The sequence below is a fragment of the Cinclus cinclus genome, chromosome 6 (genome assembly GCF_963662255.1).
Source record: "Cinclus cinclus chromosome 6, bCinCin1.1, whole genome shotgun sequence".
In the NCBI taxonomy this organism is placed as follows: Eukaryota; Metazoa; Chordata; class Aves; order Passeriformes; family Cinclidae; genus Cinclus; species Cinclus cinclus.
In genome coordinates this window covers 1,742,407-1,758,344 of record NC_085051.1, presented here as the reverse complement: position 1 = coordinate 1,758,344, position 15,938 = coordinate 1,742,407, and the positions used below count along the sequence as shown (strand labels likewise).

At 40.5% G+C, this 15,938-nt stretch overlaps 1 protein-coding gene across 1 annotated transcript in view; it reads left to right on the top strand.

Moving 5' to 3' along the window:
- The window catches only part of KIAA1549L (KIAA1549 like), a 76,324-nt gene that overhangs the window by 20,961 nt on the left and 39,425 nt on the right, over positions 1-15,938 (top strand). The window contains exons 8-12 of the mRNA XM_062494472.1: positions 848-907; positions 2,403-2,554; positions 3,993-4,164; positions 7,404-7,567; positions 12,892-13,082. Of these exons, the coding sequence (XP_062350456.1) occupies positions 848-907; positions 2,403-2,554; positions 3,993-4,164; positions 7,404-7,567; positions 12,892-13,082 (739 nt within the window). The remainder of the gene's footprint in view (positions 1-847; positions 908-2,402; positions 2,555-3,992; positions 4,165-7,403; positions 7,568-12,891; positions 13,083-15,938) is intronic.

The following is a 15,938-nucleotide window of genomic DNA, read 5'->3' as shown; positions in this document are numbered from 1 at the left end:
AACGCACAGCTCAGGACACGCTGTGAAATCCTCCTCAAAAGCAGCTACTGTGCAGGATCAAATCCTTTACAATGTTTACTATTCCGAGCCATTTTGGGGTTTAAAAATCAAGGTGAATCAGTAGCAGCCTATCAATGTGCAGAGCATGGAGGTTTTCTGAATTAAGTTCCCAATATTAATCTATTGTGCAAACGCTGAGCTGTGTAATGAATTAGCAGCATCTTGAGCTTTACAGCCTAGTGCACTTTGGAGGTGGAGGTGGTAACAAAAGGCATCACAACTGCAAATACCAGTTTCTCACAGATGCAGACACATATGGTATAATGCCTTAAACTGTGCACAGTGAGAGAGCACCACACTCCAAGTTGTGCTCACACTCACAGTTTTGTTAGTCTCATTTGCAGTCCATGTGAAGTCTGATCCTGGTATATTTTCATATTGTTTTAGGATAAAACTGTGGTCTGGGCTATATAAGGATTAATCACAGAACCATCATGGAATCTCATCTGGTTTTCTGCAGGGGAGAAAGCAGCAGAGATGAATACAACACCTATTACTTATCCTTCTTGGTTCTGGGAATTCCTGGGCTTCATCCCAGACTCTGTCCCAGCCAGTATTTTGGCAACAGGAGATATATGTTCTACTTTGTATGGCAGTGCTTCTTCTGCTTACACTTGGTGTTCTTTCTCAGACAGAAGAGAAATTGCAGCCCTGAAAATGATACTCTAGATCTCCTCTTGGGCCATAGTTTAGTTTTATTTATTGCTGTCCAGGTAGCCAGTTTTGGGATGCATAATGTGTAGGATGTTGGAATGTTATGATGTAATTTAATCTTCTATTTTTAAAGCTCTGGAGTATCCAAACCTTGATGTCTCAGAATCAACTAGAGACTACTGGGTGATAACAGGTACTTTCTAATGTCCTTCCCTCCTCCAGGCACTCCAGGTAATAATTTAGAGTGCTCATTTATATGAACACAGTCATTTTACACAGAAATAAGTGGCTGCCCACTGGACCTGCCTTCAGCTGGGCAAATGTACTTGCAGTCACTCTGGGGCATAAGTGATTGCTCATCTTGAACAGTGACAACTCCAGTGACCAGCACCCACCTCAGAATTTGTAGCATCTTGGTTGAAACAATTCTGAGAGCAGCACTATCTTCTGAGAGTTTTGAGACACAAATAGACGTTTTCTTTTTTCTTTTTCTATTTTTTCTTTTTTTTTTTTTTAAACCCTGGGACACGGATTTAAATCTGAAATCAAAAGAGGCACGTAGACACAACCCAGGAACAAAGGTGAAGCTGTTACACTAAGGAACTTTGTTATGATTTGCTGACTGTCTGGGTGAAGGGATTCTTTGCATCTTTCACTTGAAGCTCTTAGGCTTCAAAATTCTTCTTTTATCAAGTCATTTCACAGGCACCACTTTTTCATGCACAATCATTTTTGACTTCAGAAATGATAACTGGGCGAGAAAGGTGAGACCCTTTCCCTCAGATATCTTTGATACCAAAGCCTCTCTAGTTGGTGTGTCTGTACCTGGAATTGTTTAACGCTCAGGAGAGCAAGAGCAAAGGACTCTGACATGAAATAGACTTGGTGCCTGTTCCATCTTTACATAAATTTGAAATAAAACATATTTATGCAGAGATTATGATCCTCTGAAGGGAGCAGTACGGCTCCTCCCAGTATGGACCCTGTGAACTTGATACTCCATTTCTCACCTCTGTGCACTTGCTGGGATGCATTATTCTTGATATTACAATGGAAAATCTAATTTCAATAAGATCCTGGTGGTCCCAGAAGACTTTTTTGAAATAATACTGAAAAAAACCCATACATATGTATCAATTGAATCAGCATGTCATATCACTTTTTTTGAACTTTGGAATACAGTGTCTTTTAAATCTTACATTCATTTATACTTCAGATGCCTTCATTTATACTTCAGAAATGTTTATTCAGGTTTCGGTGTTCTCAAACAAGATCTTTCATTTGAGACTGTACAAAATCCAAACTTCAGAGTTCAAATCCTCAGGATAGAAACTGGTTAACCGGAGCATCTGGCAATAAGCATAAACCCAGCAGCTCTCAAATAGTTTTGAACCTAATTTTTATATTGAAGATCATAGAGTAGATGCTCCCCTGAGCCATTTTGGTAAACTGAAGGCCTAGAAATGGTATTTTGAGGTTTTTACTCTCTGAATCATCATTGATATTGTCTGAGGTGAGCAGTGCAGTGTCTGAAACAGAAATGTATTACATCCCCACAGAGAATTAGTGAGAGGGGATAACAGGAATTTTCCCTCCAAATTAGCCTCCCTGTCCCAAACTGTCCCACTCTGCCTGTCGGTGCATGAAGAGCTGATGTGTTTTTTTTTTTTTTCTCTCCATTCCCACAGTCATCCAAGGGGTTGATATTGCTCTGCTGGGGCTGAACAACCAGAGCTTTGCCAGGCTGATGGAGCAGCGCCTGGCCCCGCTGTTCATGATGTCCCACCAGCAGGGAAGGCGATTCCGACGCGCCACCACCGTGGGCAGCTACACTGTGCAGGTGCTCCACGGACCCGGCTGCAAAGAAGTGCTTTGCTTGCCTGTGCCCTGCTTCAGTTCCTGTAAAACACATGCCTGACTACATTTCTGGGCTGAAATTCCCTGTGTTTCTCGTGGATATCAAAACAGGGGGGGAAGAATGCCTGGCATTGCTGATCGTGCCTTTTTCTGCAGCCAGCCGTGTTGGCATGCCTGTCATCCTCGAGAAATCATCATTAGTTAATCAGTGTTCATAAATATTTTCTCTCTGGTTGCTATGAGGATTGGTACAAAGTACATATTTTAGTGTATTCAGCATAGTGAAGAGTTCCAAGTTTTTTCTTCATGATAAAAGTTTCCTAGGTAACTCAAAGCTAGAACTTTTTTTATTTCCCCCTTTTTGTTAAAAAAAAAAATGTAAGAAGCAGCCTTGTTTACACAGGGTTAGTCATCAGATCTTGTGGCCCCACATCATCTTACAGAGTAGAGACATCAGACTTGAGTAATTTATTAATCATCTTTCTCTTATTTACAGCATTTTACATTCAGTATTTTGAACTAATCATGTTTTGTTTTCTCACCAATTAAACCAAGTGATGCTAAGGGCAGTTTAAAGATTTCTTCTTCAATCTTCAAAAATTAGTTATTTTAAAATAAATTAGATTATGTTTTTCAATAACTGTTCGTTGTAAGGTATAAACACAAGTTATTGCATTTCCCATTTGCCCACACAGTTCTTTGTATTGTTCCACTGAAAGAATTTAAAAGAAGGAACACATTTGACTTGTCAAAAGTAAATTTTTTAGAATTTTAGTCCGTAGCGTAACAGACAAGAATCACAAAGCACAAAACTTTCGTTCTCATCATTAGAAACATTTGACACTTTCTCCACTGTCGGGAAAGGTAGCGGTACAATGGAAAAATTCTGCCAGTGTTCTGCAGAATAAAATGGAAAAAGCATGATTCCTTTGTTATCAACCTGGGACCAAAAAATAATGAGCATAGAAGTGAAATGTGAGGCTGTTTTTCAACTGCAATATGCCAGGAAAGTAGAGTTTTCAGTATTAGAACAGATTATAAAAATTCCCCCTTTACAGAGGACTGTAATGTCTAAAAATTTGATTCTTTCTTCTTTACTGCATGCATACTTAGTGTAGGGTTTTACCTTAGGATTATGTTTAAATATTTTTAAAGACAAAATTGAGTCAGTTCTCTGACTGACTGATTTAATAGCCTGGGCTCTGAAGGGGAGAAGCTCTGATCCTATGAGAAGATTTGCATGGAGCTTATGCTTGTAGGAGGTCTTGAAGGAGTTCCATGTGGGCACTGCCTCCAAATAGCTCCTGGCAAGTTCTGCCGTGGTATAACACTAAAACACTTGATTTCTTTTTCTCTCTCTCTTTATTTATTTATTTATTTATTTATTTATTTATTTATTTAATTATTTATTTCCCTTAAAGATGGTAAAAATTCAACGTATCCCAGGACCCAAGGAGCCAGCTGAACTTACATATTACACTTTATACAACGGGAAGCCCCTGCTGGGCACTGCAGCTGCCAAAATTTTGAGCACAGTTGACTCCCAGAGGATGGCCTTGACACTGGGCTATGTCATCCAAGTTCAAGCTGATCGTAAGAGTCCTTTTAAAAACTCCATTCCTCATCATTGTTCTATTCCATGCACTGAACACCATGGAAATTCATAATTAGTTCTGATGCTGACAGAACCGTGACACCACAGGCTGATGATGACTGGGGCAAAGCTGCTATTCATATAACTTGGCCAAAAAAAGTAAAATGTGGTGGCTATTAAGATGTCTCTTATTTTTGACTTGGTCAAAACAGTGTAGATTCTTTTTATTTCAAAGGGATTATTATTTTTTGAAACAATAATTTTCACCAAGAAAACTACATGGTTGTTAAAGATACTGTTTTGACACAAATCAGAAAAGTGAAGTTGAAAAGAGCTTCTTGTTCATATGGGCAGTTTTCAGATTCAAGATATGATAGTATAATTCAGAATAACATGGCCAAAACCAATCCATTCTTGAAAAGTAAAGTGTTTTCAAATTTCTCTTTCAAGACCCTCATCAATTACTGAGTGATTGTGGACACAAGTTTCCTTTATTCTATTTTATTTTTTTTTAGATATTCCTATATACTTGGTCCACAGTCATAAACCTGTGGTGAAACTTGGAGGTTTTTTTTCATGCACTTAACAGCTAAGTGTACAAATCCATGCTTTTTGCCGACTGGTTTTCTCCATTTTGCCAAAGTATTTCTTTAGAAGGAATCAAAATTATATAGTGGGCTTCTGCACTGGATCACCTTACTGGTGAAACAGCACATAAAACAGGTGTCCCTGGTGCAATTATATCTGCCTGGAGGAACAGTGAAATTACTGAAATTACTGAAATAATTATGTGAAATGGTGACAGGAAGAGACCACTGTAATAAGTAATTTATATATCATCCATAAACATAGGATTGAGTAAGAAGACTGAATTATGATATAATTTCCAGAGAATGCACCATGTACTGTGTCTGATCCTTGACTTAGTCATGGTCTGCTTCTGACTTGAACTCAGCTGAACCTGAGGATCTCCATTCCATAAATTCCAGCATTTAAATTCCAAGTAATTGTGTTTTCCAGGAGAATATTTCTTTAATGCATTTTTTTTGCTAAAGAATATATAGACATAGCAGTTTCCTAGCTCTTTGTGCAGTGATGTGATTTATATTTATGTGGGTGTTTAGGCAATTATGGAATCTACTGCTTGTCCTCTAACTTTGTATTTCCGTGGTCTGCTAAGGCAGCCTTATTCATCTGTAGCTTTTCATACCAGCCACATATGCATAGAATACTGTAAAAAGAGAATATGCAGAAATTGAAAATTATGACCTGAGGTACCTGAGATTCTGAAGGCAGAGTATTTGAAATGTAGGAAGTAATTCCATCTTTATACCTTTCTATGGAAAAAAATCCCAATTTCTTTCCTTTTGGACATGGTTATTTGTAGTCTGTCTTTGTATTGCCACAGAAAATACTTTGTGTGGATTTCATTTTTGCTCATTATAATTTCTCTTCTAGCAGAATGAAAAGTTCTGTCCCAAAATACTGTAAGAAAAGACACGTACCCTCGGGAGCCCATAGCTGGGTTAGATGAGACAGAAAAATAATAACACAAAAAAATGGATGTTCCTGTGTTATGAGCCAGAGACTGAGTTACAACAGAATGAAAGGCTTCTTTCAAATTCCACTGAAGTCTTACTGAGTTGAATGAACCTTGGGTTGACTTTAGGTCATGCTGGAGACTGGTAACTGAATTAAAGATGTAAATTAGGACTCCTAAATGTCTATCCCATTAGCCATAAGGTCATCATTTCCTCTGCATCCCTTAGAGGGAATAAATATAATTGTTCAACCATTGTTTGCTGCTTCCACAGCAGCAGTCTATAATTAAAGTTTCTGTTATTTATTAAAATTCAGGTTCTGTTTCCTTCCCCAAAGCCCTTTCAACCCCAAACTAAATGTCAAAGTCAATAATTAAGAATTCTGCGAGTCTGTTGAAAAGTGAATCCTGAAATTCTCCAACCTGGCCTTCTTGCAGTCTTGTGCTCAAGCTCTGATTCTAATGGTGCTGCTCCTACATCACCCAACAAACTTCTCCAGCTTTGCAAAAAGTTGCAAATCTACAAAGAAAACAGGCTCAGGCTCCAGCCAGGCTTTCAACTTGAGAACTGAAAAGTTCCTAATGACTGCTGCAGAACAAGCTGGTTTGTATCTGAAGTCTGATGCTGAGAGATGCTGAGTGCCTCTGGCAGCTCATAAGCTCAGTGACATTTGAAAGCACCAGTCCCCCAGGAAATGGGAACGGCTGCTTTGTGCTGCTGGTCTCACAATTGCCTGCCCACACCAGCAACCAGTGCCACAGCAAAACAAACAGGGATAGCATGGGGAAGTCCACTAAATATTTCACTACAGCAAAGTTCAGCATTATAAGGAGGTTGTCGGATTGTTTTTCCAGAAAGAAACGAAATGAGAGAACTGGGAATGTGCCACAGGACGTCTCTTATGTGTGAACAAGTTGAAGGTTCATACTAAGAGGGCTTATTCTGGTGAAATGGAATCTAAAATGTTCTTGCATCACTGCATTTCTGAAATGTACCCTTTTCCTGGTGCCATCATTAATATAGCTGCAAGTAACTCTTTCCAACTTCATCATTTCCACTTCTTTAGAAATGGTAATTCTTTTTGATCTTAACTATGGTAAATTCTTTATGGAGCACAAGAGAAGAATCTTCTTATTGCCTTATTGATATTGATAATAATTATTTGAGCTAGTTTGATTTTTTTTAAAAGCTCTGCCAGTTTGCTCCTTCTGAGCCAGCCAATCTTTGACACCTTTTATGGACCCTGTGTGTGATCTTTTAACACACATGCTATGCTGCTTTGCTCTAGGCTGGGTTTGTGTTTGAAAAGTAGTTAAGGATGCATTACTTGCACCTTTTATTTGTTTGTTTATTGTGTAAATGAACCATTGGAGTGATATCTTATATGGCATCCATCCTGACTTTGGAGTGGATGTCTGCTTTTGCATATAACCAGGTTACATAAAACTAAGGCAAGGGAGCCCAGGGATTTGTAAATTCAACAGTGTTGCTGATTTCCTCCCCCCCCCCCCCCCCCCTTTTTTTTTTCTTTCCTAGTAACGTAATACAAAAGGTATTATTTTTATTTATCCTTGTATAGAAATTAGATTACTTACAATGCTTTTAAACTAATTTCTACGTGGAGGCCATTGAAGGCTGGGAGCAGCAGGAACCTTGCCCAGTGAAGCTTACCAACGCTGGTGTGCCTTTTCCTGCAGCTGTGGTGAAGAACCCCCCAAACAACCTGTGGATCATTGCAGCTGTGCTGGCTCCCATCGCTGTGGTCACCGTCATCATCATCATCATCACCGCGGTGCTGTGCAGGAAGAACAAGAACGACTTCAAACCAGACACCATGATGAACCTGCCCCAGAGAGCCAAGGTCAGTGGCCCAGCCCTAGATCCAAAAGCCCATTTGCCTGCTGAGGCAGTGACTCTTGGATAGATGCAGCTGAAGGATGTTTAGAATTGGAAGGGTTGGTACTCACAGCTTGGACCAGCACATCTCCTGTAGGACCTCTACCCAGCAGCTGCTCCTGCCTGCTGAAGGTGGGAATGTCTGAAGTTTGGCAGCAATTCAAACCTGGCCCTAACCAAAGTTCTCCTCCCAAACTGCTAATCCAGAATAGACATTCTTTGAATTTTTCTTTTCTCTTACTGCTATTTTTATTTTAGGTGTTTTGGACTTTCTAATTCCCCTATATTGCTGGTTGGGTTCAAATGATTAGGTTTTTCTTGAAGTTACTAATCCATATCAATTACAAGATTTTTTCTTTACCCAAATCAAATGCACTTCCAGTTTGATCCTCTGACAGGAATGTCACAGAATTCTGTTTCATCTCCATAGTGAAAAAGCCTGCCCTCTCAATGCTGCTATTCAATAGCTCTTGATCAGGTCCACCCAAAAATGGGAGTTTTAGCCTATGGAGCCTGTGTGTAAGTCAGACTGTTCCTTTGCCCTTTTAGCTGGCTTTGTTCTTTTCCACTGACATGGGATTGAGATGATGAATTTTTTTCTTTGGTTTCTTAATGCTGCAGACAGCAGGATTATTGAGATTTCAGCTCTGTTGCTCCTGCTGAAAAATGTAGTTTGGAAGAAGAGTTGAAGGAAGGCATGATGCATTTGACAGCTCTTTTCTCCTTATCTCAGGTTCGTTGCAGATGGGTGCAGCTGGTGCCAGTTGGAAACCAGACATTTGTAGCAAAAATGATGCAGAAAAGACATTTCCATTCTGGTCCCAATGTGCTTGTCTATTTATCCATCCAGTTTAAAGACTAGACCTGCAAAAGTGAAACACACGATATCACAAACACAGATAGGAATTAATATCACTGCAGTGCTATTAGATGCCTCATTGAAGCCCCTAAAATGCAAATTATGCTGTATTAAAAGCTGTTGCAAATGCTATTCACCATTTGATTCTTTTCATGTATAGTCTTGGTCCCAGCTAAAGAAAAAAAAAATAAGACAAAACTTGTACATTGTACATACTTGAACTGCCCATCATTATGGGATGCTTTCCAGCTGAAGAAAGTTGCTATTAAATAAAGAACAACCAACCTACTGCAGGTTGAGGCTCCAGCATAGCAAAAACTTGAAAGCAGTTTTGTATTTTAATTCATTGTTTTCATTTCCAAAAGAAAGACAAAATTGGATTTCTAACATTCCTGAGAAAGCAGATTTAGTCAGGCTGTAAGATACACACTCAGGTTAAAACCTGTTCAGTCAGGTGACATTTGCTCAGCCATCAGTGCATCAGGTGGGAGCTGGATCTGCAATTGCTGGAACAAAAGCATTGGTGCTGAACTCCCAGAGTCCTTTCAGGCGCTTTTCCTGCAAGCTTGTTCTTGTTGCAGCTGGAGTGGAGAAGGTCCCTTCCAGAGTGCATTTCCCCCTTCCGGTTCATTTTGGGACTCCATAAAATTTAATTTAATTCATATCTGAAAAGTGATGCATTTCCAAATGAGAGCTGAATTGCTTTCCATTTAGTTTCTCCATCAGAAAGGTTCTGCCAGGTCTAGTTTAGAGTTTAGGCTGGTGGAAGATAAATCCTGCAGGAGATAGGGAATGGACTGGTTTGATCATTCCTGATTTCAGCATCTTTAATTAAAATAAGGCTAAGAAACATGTTTTGAGAAGATAATGCAAGAAGGTCATTTTGAAAAGAAGGGTTTTATTTTTAATTCCAGTGTTAGGAGTAGCGGTAATTGCTTGAACTGTAATTGCCATATTTCATGCAAACAAGCGAGCACATATCCGTGCCACATTTATAATGAATCTGTTGTATTTCATGGCTGGGGAGGGTGCCTGAGACTGCTGATTAATGCTGACTCTGCTCGCAGGGGAGTCACACTGGAGTGATTTGGAGTTCCAGCAGCCGTTCTGGCATTTTGCTTCTGTGCATCCGAGAGGTGCTGCGGAATCTCCGGAGCGGTTTTGCGCTGCCTTCGGAACGTCCAGCGGTAGGGAGCAAAGGAGGATCCGAGGGGATCCTTGCGTGCTGGCATCTCCGGAGCGTTGTTTCCCCATCTTTGGGCTGCAGAAGCCCTGCTCCAAGGGGGCTGCTGCTGCATTCCTGCGGAATGGCGCAGCCAGCGGCGAATATCGGTGTGCAGGAGGTGATGAGGGATGCAGCAGAGAGCAGCGCTGCTGCCTGAGCCTGCTCCTTAAGGCTTTCGTGACTTTCGTGTCGCGGAGGGCTGGAGGGTAAATAAGTGAAGTTTGCAGAATGACCTCTCCTACGCAGAGCAGTTTATAGGATCTCTCCTGGGAATTGTGGAATCGTGTTGCTGCCCTGTATTGCCTCAGCACTCAGAGACATCTGGATGCAGTTGCAGGGGAAAGGGAAATTGAAAAATACTTTTTTTTCCCCAGTTTTCTCTCTAGCTGTAAAGTGAAAGAAGTATCAATTCAAATTGGTGAAATTCTGATGGCATTTTATTTCAATGTTATTTCAATGCAGTTTTAATTTTAAGCAACTGTTTTTGCTTTGAGGTTTTGGATGGGCGTTAACTTTTGCCTCCCTTGCTTTCTAATTCACAGCATGCTTTTTCAAAGTCTAGAATCTCATTTGTCACCTCACCTGTTTTTTTAGACCATGAAAGAATAAGGTTGCAGGTAAAGAGAGATATGATCTGTAGCCTAAGATCCACAAGCAAAAGCAAGTGCTGCAGGCCATGGGAAAACAAGCCTTATCAGTTTGATAAAGACAGAAAAAAAGTCAGTGAAACTGTACCTGGGTATACAAATAGAGGGGAGGGGCTGATTCCTCCTTTTCCTTTTCCTTTTCCTTTTCCTTTTCCTTTTCCTTTTCCTTTTCCTTTTCCTTTTCCTTTTCCTTTTCCTTTTCCTTTTCCTTTTCCTTTTCCTTTTCCTTTTCCTTTTCCTTTTCCTCTCCCTTTCCCCCTTCCCTTTCCAGCATCTTTAGTGTCTTAGTCCCAGAGACAACTCTCTGTATTCAGTCTGCCCTTTCCAGGCAGGGTAATGTAGTGGTCTCTCTCTATCCATGTATTAATTCCAAAGCAATATCAGAATCTCAGTGTTTTGGATCTGTTGGACATCTACATTTTCAGTGTTTCAGCCGTGCCTGATCGTGATTTAGCCTTGCCAATTCCCTCCAGGGGTGGCAGAGCCATCTGCTCCTGTGGGCTTTTACAGAGCAGGGATCCAAGAGCAAATTTTATTTAATGCAATATGTCTGCTGATGAGGATGACTTTCTCAGCTCTCCTTTTATTGCAGTTCGTTACTGGACATGGTGGTAAGTAGAATTTTGATTAAAATAATCCTTCATTTTCTTCCTGTGGCAGATCTGAGCTGGGACACTGCGCAATTCTTTAGTGATTATCATGTCCTGTTGTTTCTGGTTTGGTTTGTTTTTTGTTTGGAGAGGTTTTTTTTCTTGTTTGTTTGTTTGAATTTTATTTTTTTAATAAGATATGAAGTTGAAACTTATTTTACTCTTTCAAAGGTGTGGAGGGAGAAATAACTGATTTAATCACCTCTTCTCTCTTGTTAGCTTTTTTCAGAATATCTGGGGGTGTCTTAACTGACGCTTAATATTTATAATGAGGTTGAAAAGCATTATTTTTGTTACCAGTATTATTATGTAGGATGTTGTGCAGTATTTCTTCCTATCTGTCCTTCACACAGCTTCTACTTCCCTTCCTTGGTTTATTGCCTCTGTAGTTCATTTGGTGGCTGTTTTGTGGTACCCTGCTTGCCATGGAAGGGGGATGGTGAATTGGCATTTCTCTGATATATTGCAAGTCCCATGGGGGTGATTTGTGGAGTTGTCTGCTCTCTCTTATCAGCATTAGCTTGCTCCTTAATGCACTGAAGCTTCTTATCAGAGGAATGCTGAAGTGTCAAACACATTAGGAGCCATTAGCCTCAGTCTGAACAGGAGTTTGGGAATGCCATGCAGGTCCACATAAAGAAAAAAGCATTTTTTATGTTTCAAAAAGTGAAAAACAGCCCCATTCTTTTCAGACTGAGATCGCCTGTGAAATGTATCTGAATTTATTGCTGCAGCCCAGATTTAGTAAGGGGAACAATAAGAGAGAATGCTTTTTAGAACTCATCCTTTTTCTGTGCCAACAGCGATTTTTTTCTCCTGCTGATTTTCTTTTGGAACTAAACTATTCAATGATGACATGGCAGGAACCTGGAGTGACTAATCAGTCATGAACTAATTCCAAAATATTTCCCCAAGTATGAGTGAGGTTTAAAATCACCACTTTTTCAACTTTGAAGTGTTTTGTGTCCTTCCTTAGCATTTTGTGAAGAGACTTTTTACTTCAGGAAGAGCAACCTTCCTGGTTTTGGTAAGTTAGTTTTATTTAGTGTAGCAAGAACACATTTTCCAGAGATGGTCAGGAATTTCTTTGAGTGATTTATTTTACATATATTTTTCCCCATCAGATAATGCAGGTTGTTTTTGTTTTGTGTTTTGGTTTGGTTTGGTTTGTTTTTTTGCCCCCCTTCTCTTTTCCTTCCAATTGAAAATGCAGTTTGGAAAGTCAAGTTTTATCTAAATGTTTAATTTTTCCTTTGAGAAAATCCACCTTTCCTTGGCTGCTTTGCCCAGAAGGTTTGTGTTAGTTCTGCTGGGCAAGAACTGCCTTGCTGCAAGGCTCTGGTGAAATGCCACTTCCCAAGAGAAACAAGTGAAGTCAGGAATATCCTTCCCAGTAGCCAACTGGCAAGCCAGGGGAAATATAATTTCACTGATCTGAAAAAGATTCTTTTCTGGAAAATGTTGCCCATGAAACTTTCGTATGTGTGTCATTTTTGCTTTGGCTTGATTGGGAATAAATTACTCCCACCCTCTTTGAAAACACAAGGATTTTGTCAGAGAAAGCTTTCTTTATGGTTTTAATTTTTTTTTACTCCTGATTTTTTCTTCCACATCCCTGTTCTGTCACTGCCTGTCAAAGTAAATTCTGGAGGTGTTACAGCAGGGTAAGAAAGGTTAGCCAAGATCAATTTTATACTAACTAATCATGTTTGAAATGTGTGGAATGGAGGTCTCATGAGAAAATTTGTTTCCTGTTGAGCATTCACATGATAATCTATGTATTTTTACCTGACATTTATGTAATTAAAAAAGTTAAGGAGTAGCGAAAAATTTTGCATTGAATTTCAGAATTTATCTTAAGTCTAATACATGCTGGAAATTTCTGTTATTTCTCCTGTTTTTTTGCAGCCAGTACAAGGCTTTGACTATGCCAAGCAACACTTGGGTCAGCAGGGAGCAGAGGATGAGGTTTTACCTGTGACTCAGGAGACTGTCATCCTTCCACTTCCAGTCAGAGATGCTCCTGCCTCCCAGGAGAGAGAAACCACCCAGGATGGGAGCACCATCAAAACTGCCAAATCCAACGAAACCAGGAAAAGGTATGGGCTGGATCTGGTGCCTTTCCAGAGGGGTTTAATAGGTGCTGCTGGTTGCTCTAAGGTTTGGCACCCGGGCTGTGTGTGTGGCAGATGGCTCCTGCCCATGATGTGTCCTTGGCACAACACTGGTCTGTGTTGGATTTCTCTCAGAATATGAGATAAACCCAAGTGAAGTCTCACCGAGGGGGTGAAGTGGCTTTTACGTGCATGTTGGTGTTGCACAAGAGATGAGCCCAAATGAAATGTGAGACCTGTAGCATGAGCACAGGTAATTGCTTGAGGAACCAAAAGACAGGTCCTCAGCCACGCTAAGTTGCTGTCACTCTGCTGGCAGGCTCTGTCACTCCAGAACTGGATCCAATGCCTTCACTAGCAGAAGGGGAAACCCTAATCAGCCACTAAATTATGGAAGGCCTCTAGATCCAAGGCATCTACATCAGGACAAAACTTCTGAAGTGTAAGAATGGACTAGATAATGTCAGTGTCTAGGGTGAACCTTCCCAGGTTTGCACTCTCTTCATATGAAGTCCTAGGCTTGTAGAATCATGGATTCATGATCCCCAGGAATCTATATAGCTCCTCTTCTCTGCTGCAGGGTCCAACTCCCCCCTAACTCAACTTTATCTACCTTATTTTAAAATCTTCCACTGGTGGGATGATCACAACCTCCTCCAGCAATCTGTTCTCTCCTGCCTTTCCTGTTAGGAAGTTTTACCTCGTGTCTACCCTCAACCATCAAGAGAATAGCTGAATATTCCTTGTCTCAGTCCTTTCAGGTGAGGAAAGCAGATTATGCCTTTATCCCAGCTGTTTTGCATGCTTTGAGGCCAGTCTTTCCTTGACCCACTCTCCTTGGTATTAAATGAGAGTGGAGCTGAGGGTGGATGTTGAAGGGAAGAGAGGAGAATAAACCTGTTAGGTAAACAACCTGTATAGAGGTAACTGTTGTTGTGTAGCTCACAGGCATTACACAGGCCTGGCCTCTTGAAGGGATTTGATAACATACAAAAAGAGCAACTGACTAATGCAGAGAAATTCTAGAGAAAACCAATCCTTCCTAGCTGAGTCACCTCATCTTGTCCAATATTTCCCCCTATGGAACAATGGGAAAGCTTGGAATACTCAGCACAGTGTTGCTGCACACTGTGACAGGGACATGCTGGAGGAGGAAGGTGTCAGCCAACAAGGTGTGGGGCTGGAGACCCACACTGCTGCTGTTCTGGGGGATAGACATCCCCCGTGGTCATCAGCTGAGGTTTTCCCTGCAGAAAAACAGACAGAAGGATCCTGAGCTGGTGCCTGGTTTGTCATACTCCTTAGGCAGTGTAGTAAATCACCTGGAATGTGGAAAGAGCTGCCTGCAGGGTGTACCACTAGAGAAGAGCCAGCTGCAATTGGATGTAAACTATTAATCTGCCATTTCATGCCAGGGAGGTGTTGATCATACTACAAATCATTGAAATATGAGTGGTAGGTCCTACAGTCCATGTGAACCAAGCAGCACCTGTCCCTTTCAAGGTCTTCCATCCTTTGAAGAAATGACAAATGGAAGATGACCGTGACACCCACGGTGGTTGCTGGTGCTGGGCAGGGCAAGTCTTGGCAGGAATTGTTCTTTAACATGTTTTGAAGCCTCTCCAAAGCCACCCGTAAATACACATAAAAAATGGAAACCAGCCCTGTTAATTAATCCTCTAACCAAAATGATTAAGCACTTCACTCAGTCCTTCGAGTGAATGCAGAAATCCCCCACTTAATTTTAAACAAATTTTAAACAAATTTTAAACAAATGCTGATAAACAAACTTGATCCAGGAAAGTTCTCATTATAAAATGTGCTGAACCTTGGTGCCCTTCTAAGCAAATAACTAGTTTTCCCTCCTTCAGGGTGATTACTTGAGTAAGTGAGAACATGTAGAATTTCAGTATTTTTCATTCCCAAGAGCTGTGTCTGAAAATGGAATTTAATGGTTGCTGAAGATGAAGAAATATTTCTTGACCTTTATGTGTTTGCTCTTTCATTCAGGGTACTTTACAGCCTGGAAAGGTCAATTCAAACCAGACAGCCATGAAGTGGTTGGTAACTGATCAGAGTATCTTCTCTGCTGTCACCACTGAAAGAAACTTCTCAGTTAAAATATGAGGGCCACTTAAAAAGGATGAATATTTGGATTAGAAATCAACAGAAATAGTTGTGCAAGCTATCCATGCTCACTTCTTTTCTGTGCTCCCAAGTTGAGCAGATTTTCTTCAGGTGTTGGTCTTGGTGATGGATTTTTTTACTGGGCTGGGATTATTCAATTAGCAATGACAGACAGGTTTATAGGGAGGAATCCTGCTTCTTGAAAATTCTTAATTTCAGTGGAATTTCCCAAGGAAACCCACAGGCTGGACTAAGCTGGGTTGCATACTGAGTTCTCCTAGAGCCCTGCAACTGGAAAGAGCCTGTCTCAAATTATACATATTTCACCTAGGCTATTTTCAAAAGGGAATCCCCAAGAATTGCTTTTCTCATATTTGTCCCTTGCTGTTCTGACCACAGTAAATGCTTTCTACTTAACGCCAGGCAGGGTGGCCAGACCTGGAGGTAAATGAATGTTTCAAGCTGATGATGCAGTATTGGCAATGATTTACAGGATGGTTTTGACAGTTGTTTTGTTTTAGTACCATTTTCTGGTTATAAAACCGTTGTGACAGCAATAGAATTTGATTTGAATCTTTTTCTTTGCAAATGGGAGCCTCTGTGACTAGACCCATTTTTTCCTGAAATGTAACCTCTTTGCATCACCCTGTCACTTCCCATGACAACTCAGTGGTAGATTGCAGACAGGTTTGTGCACAACTACACAGGTCCTGT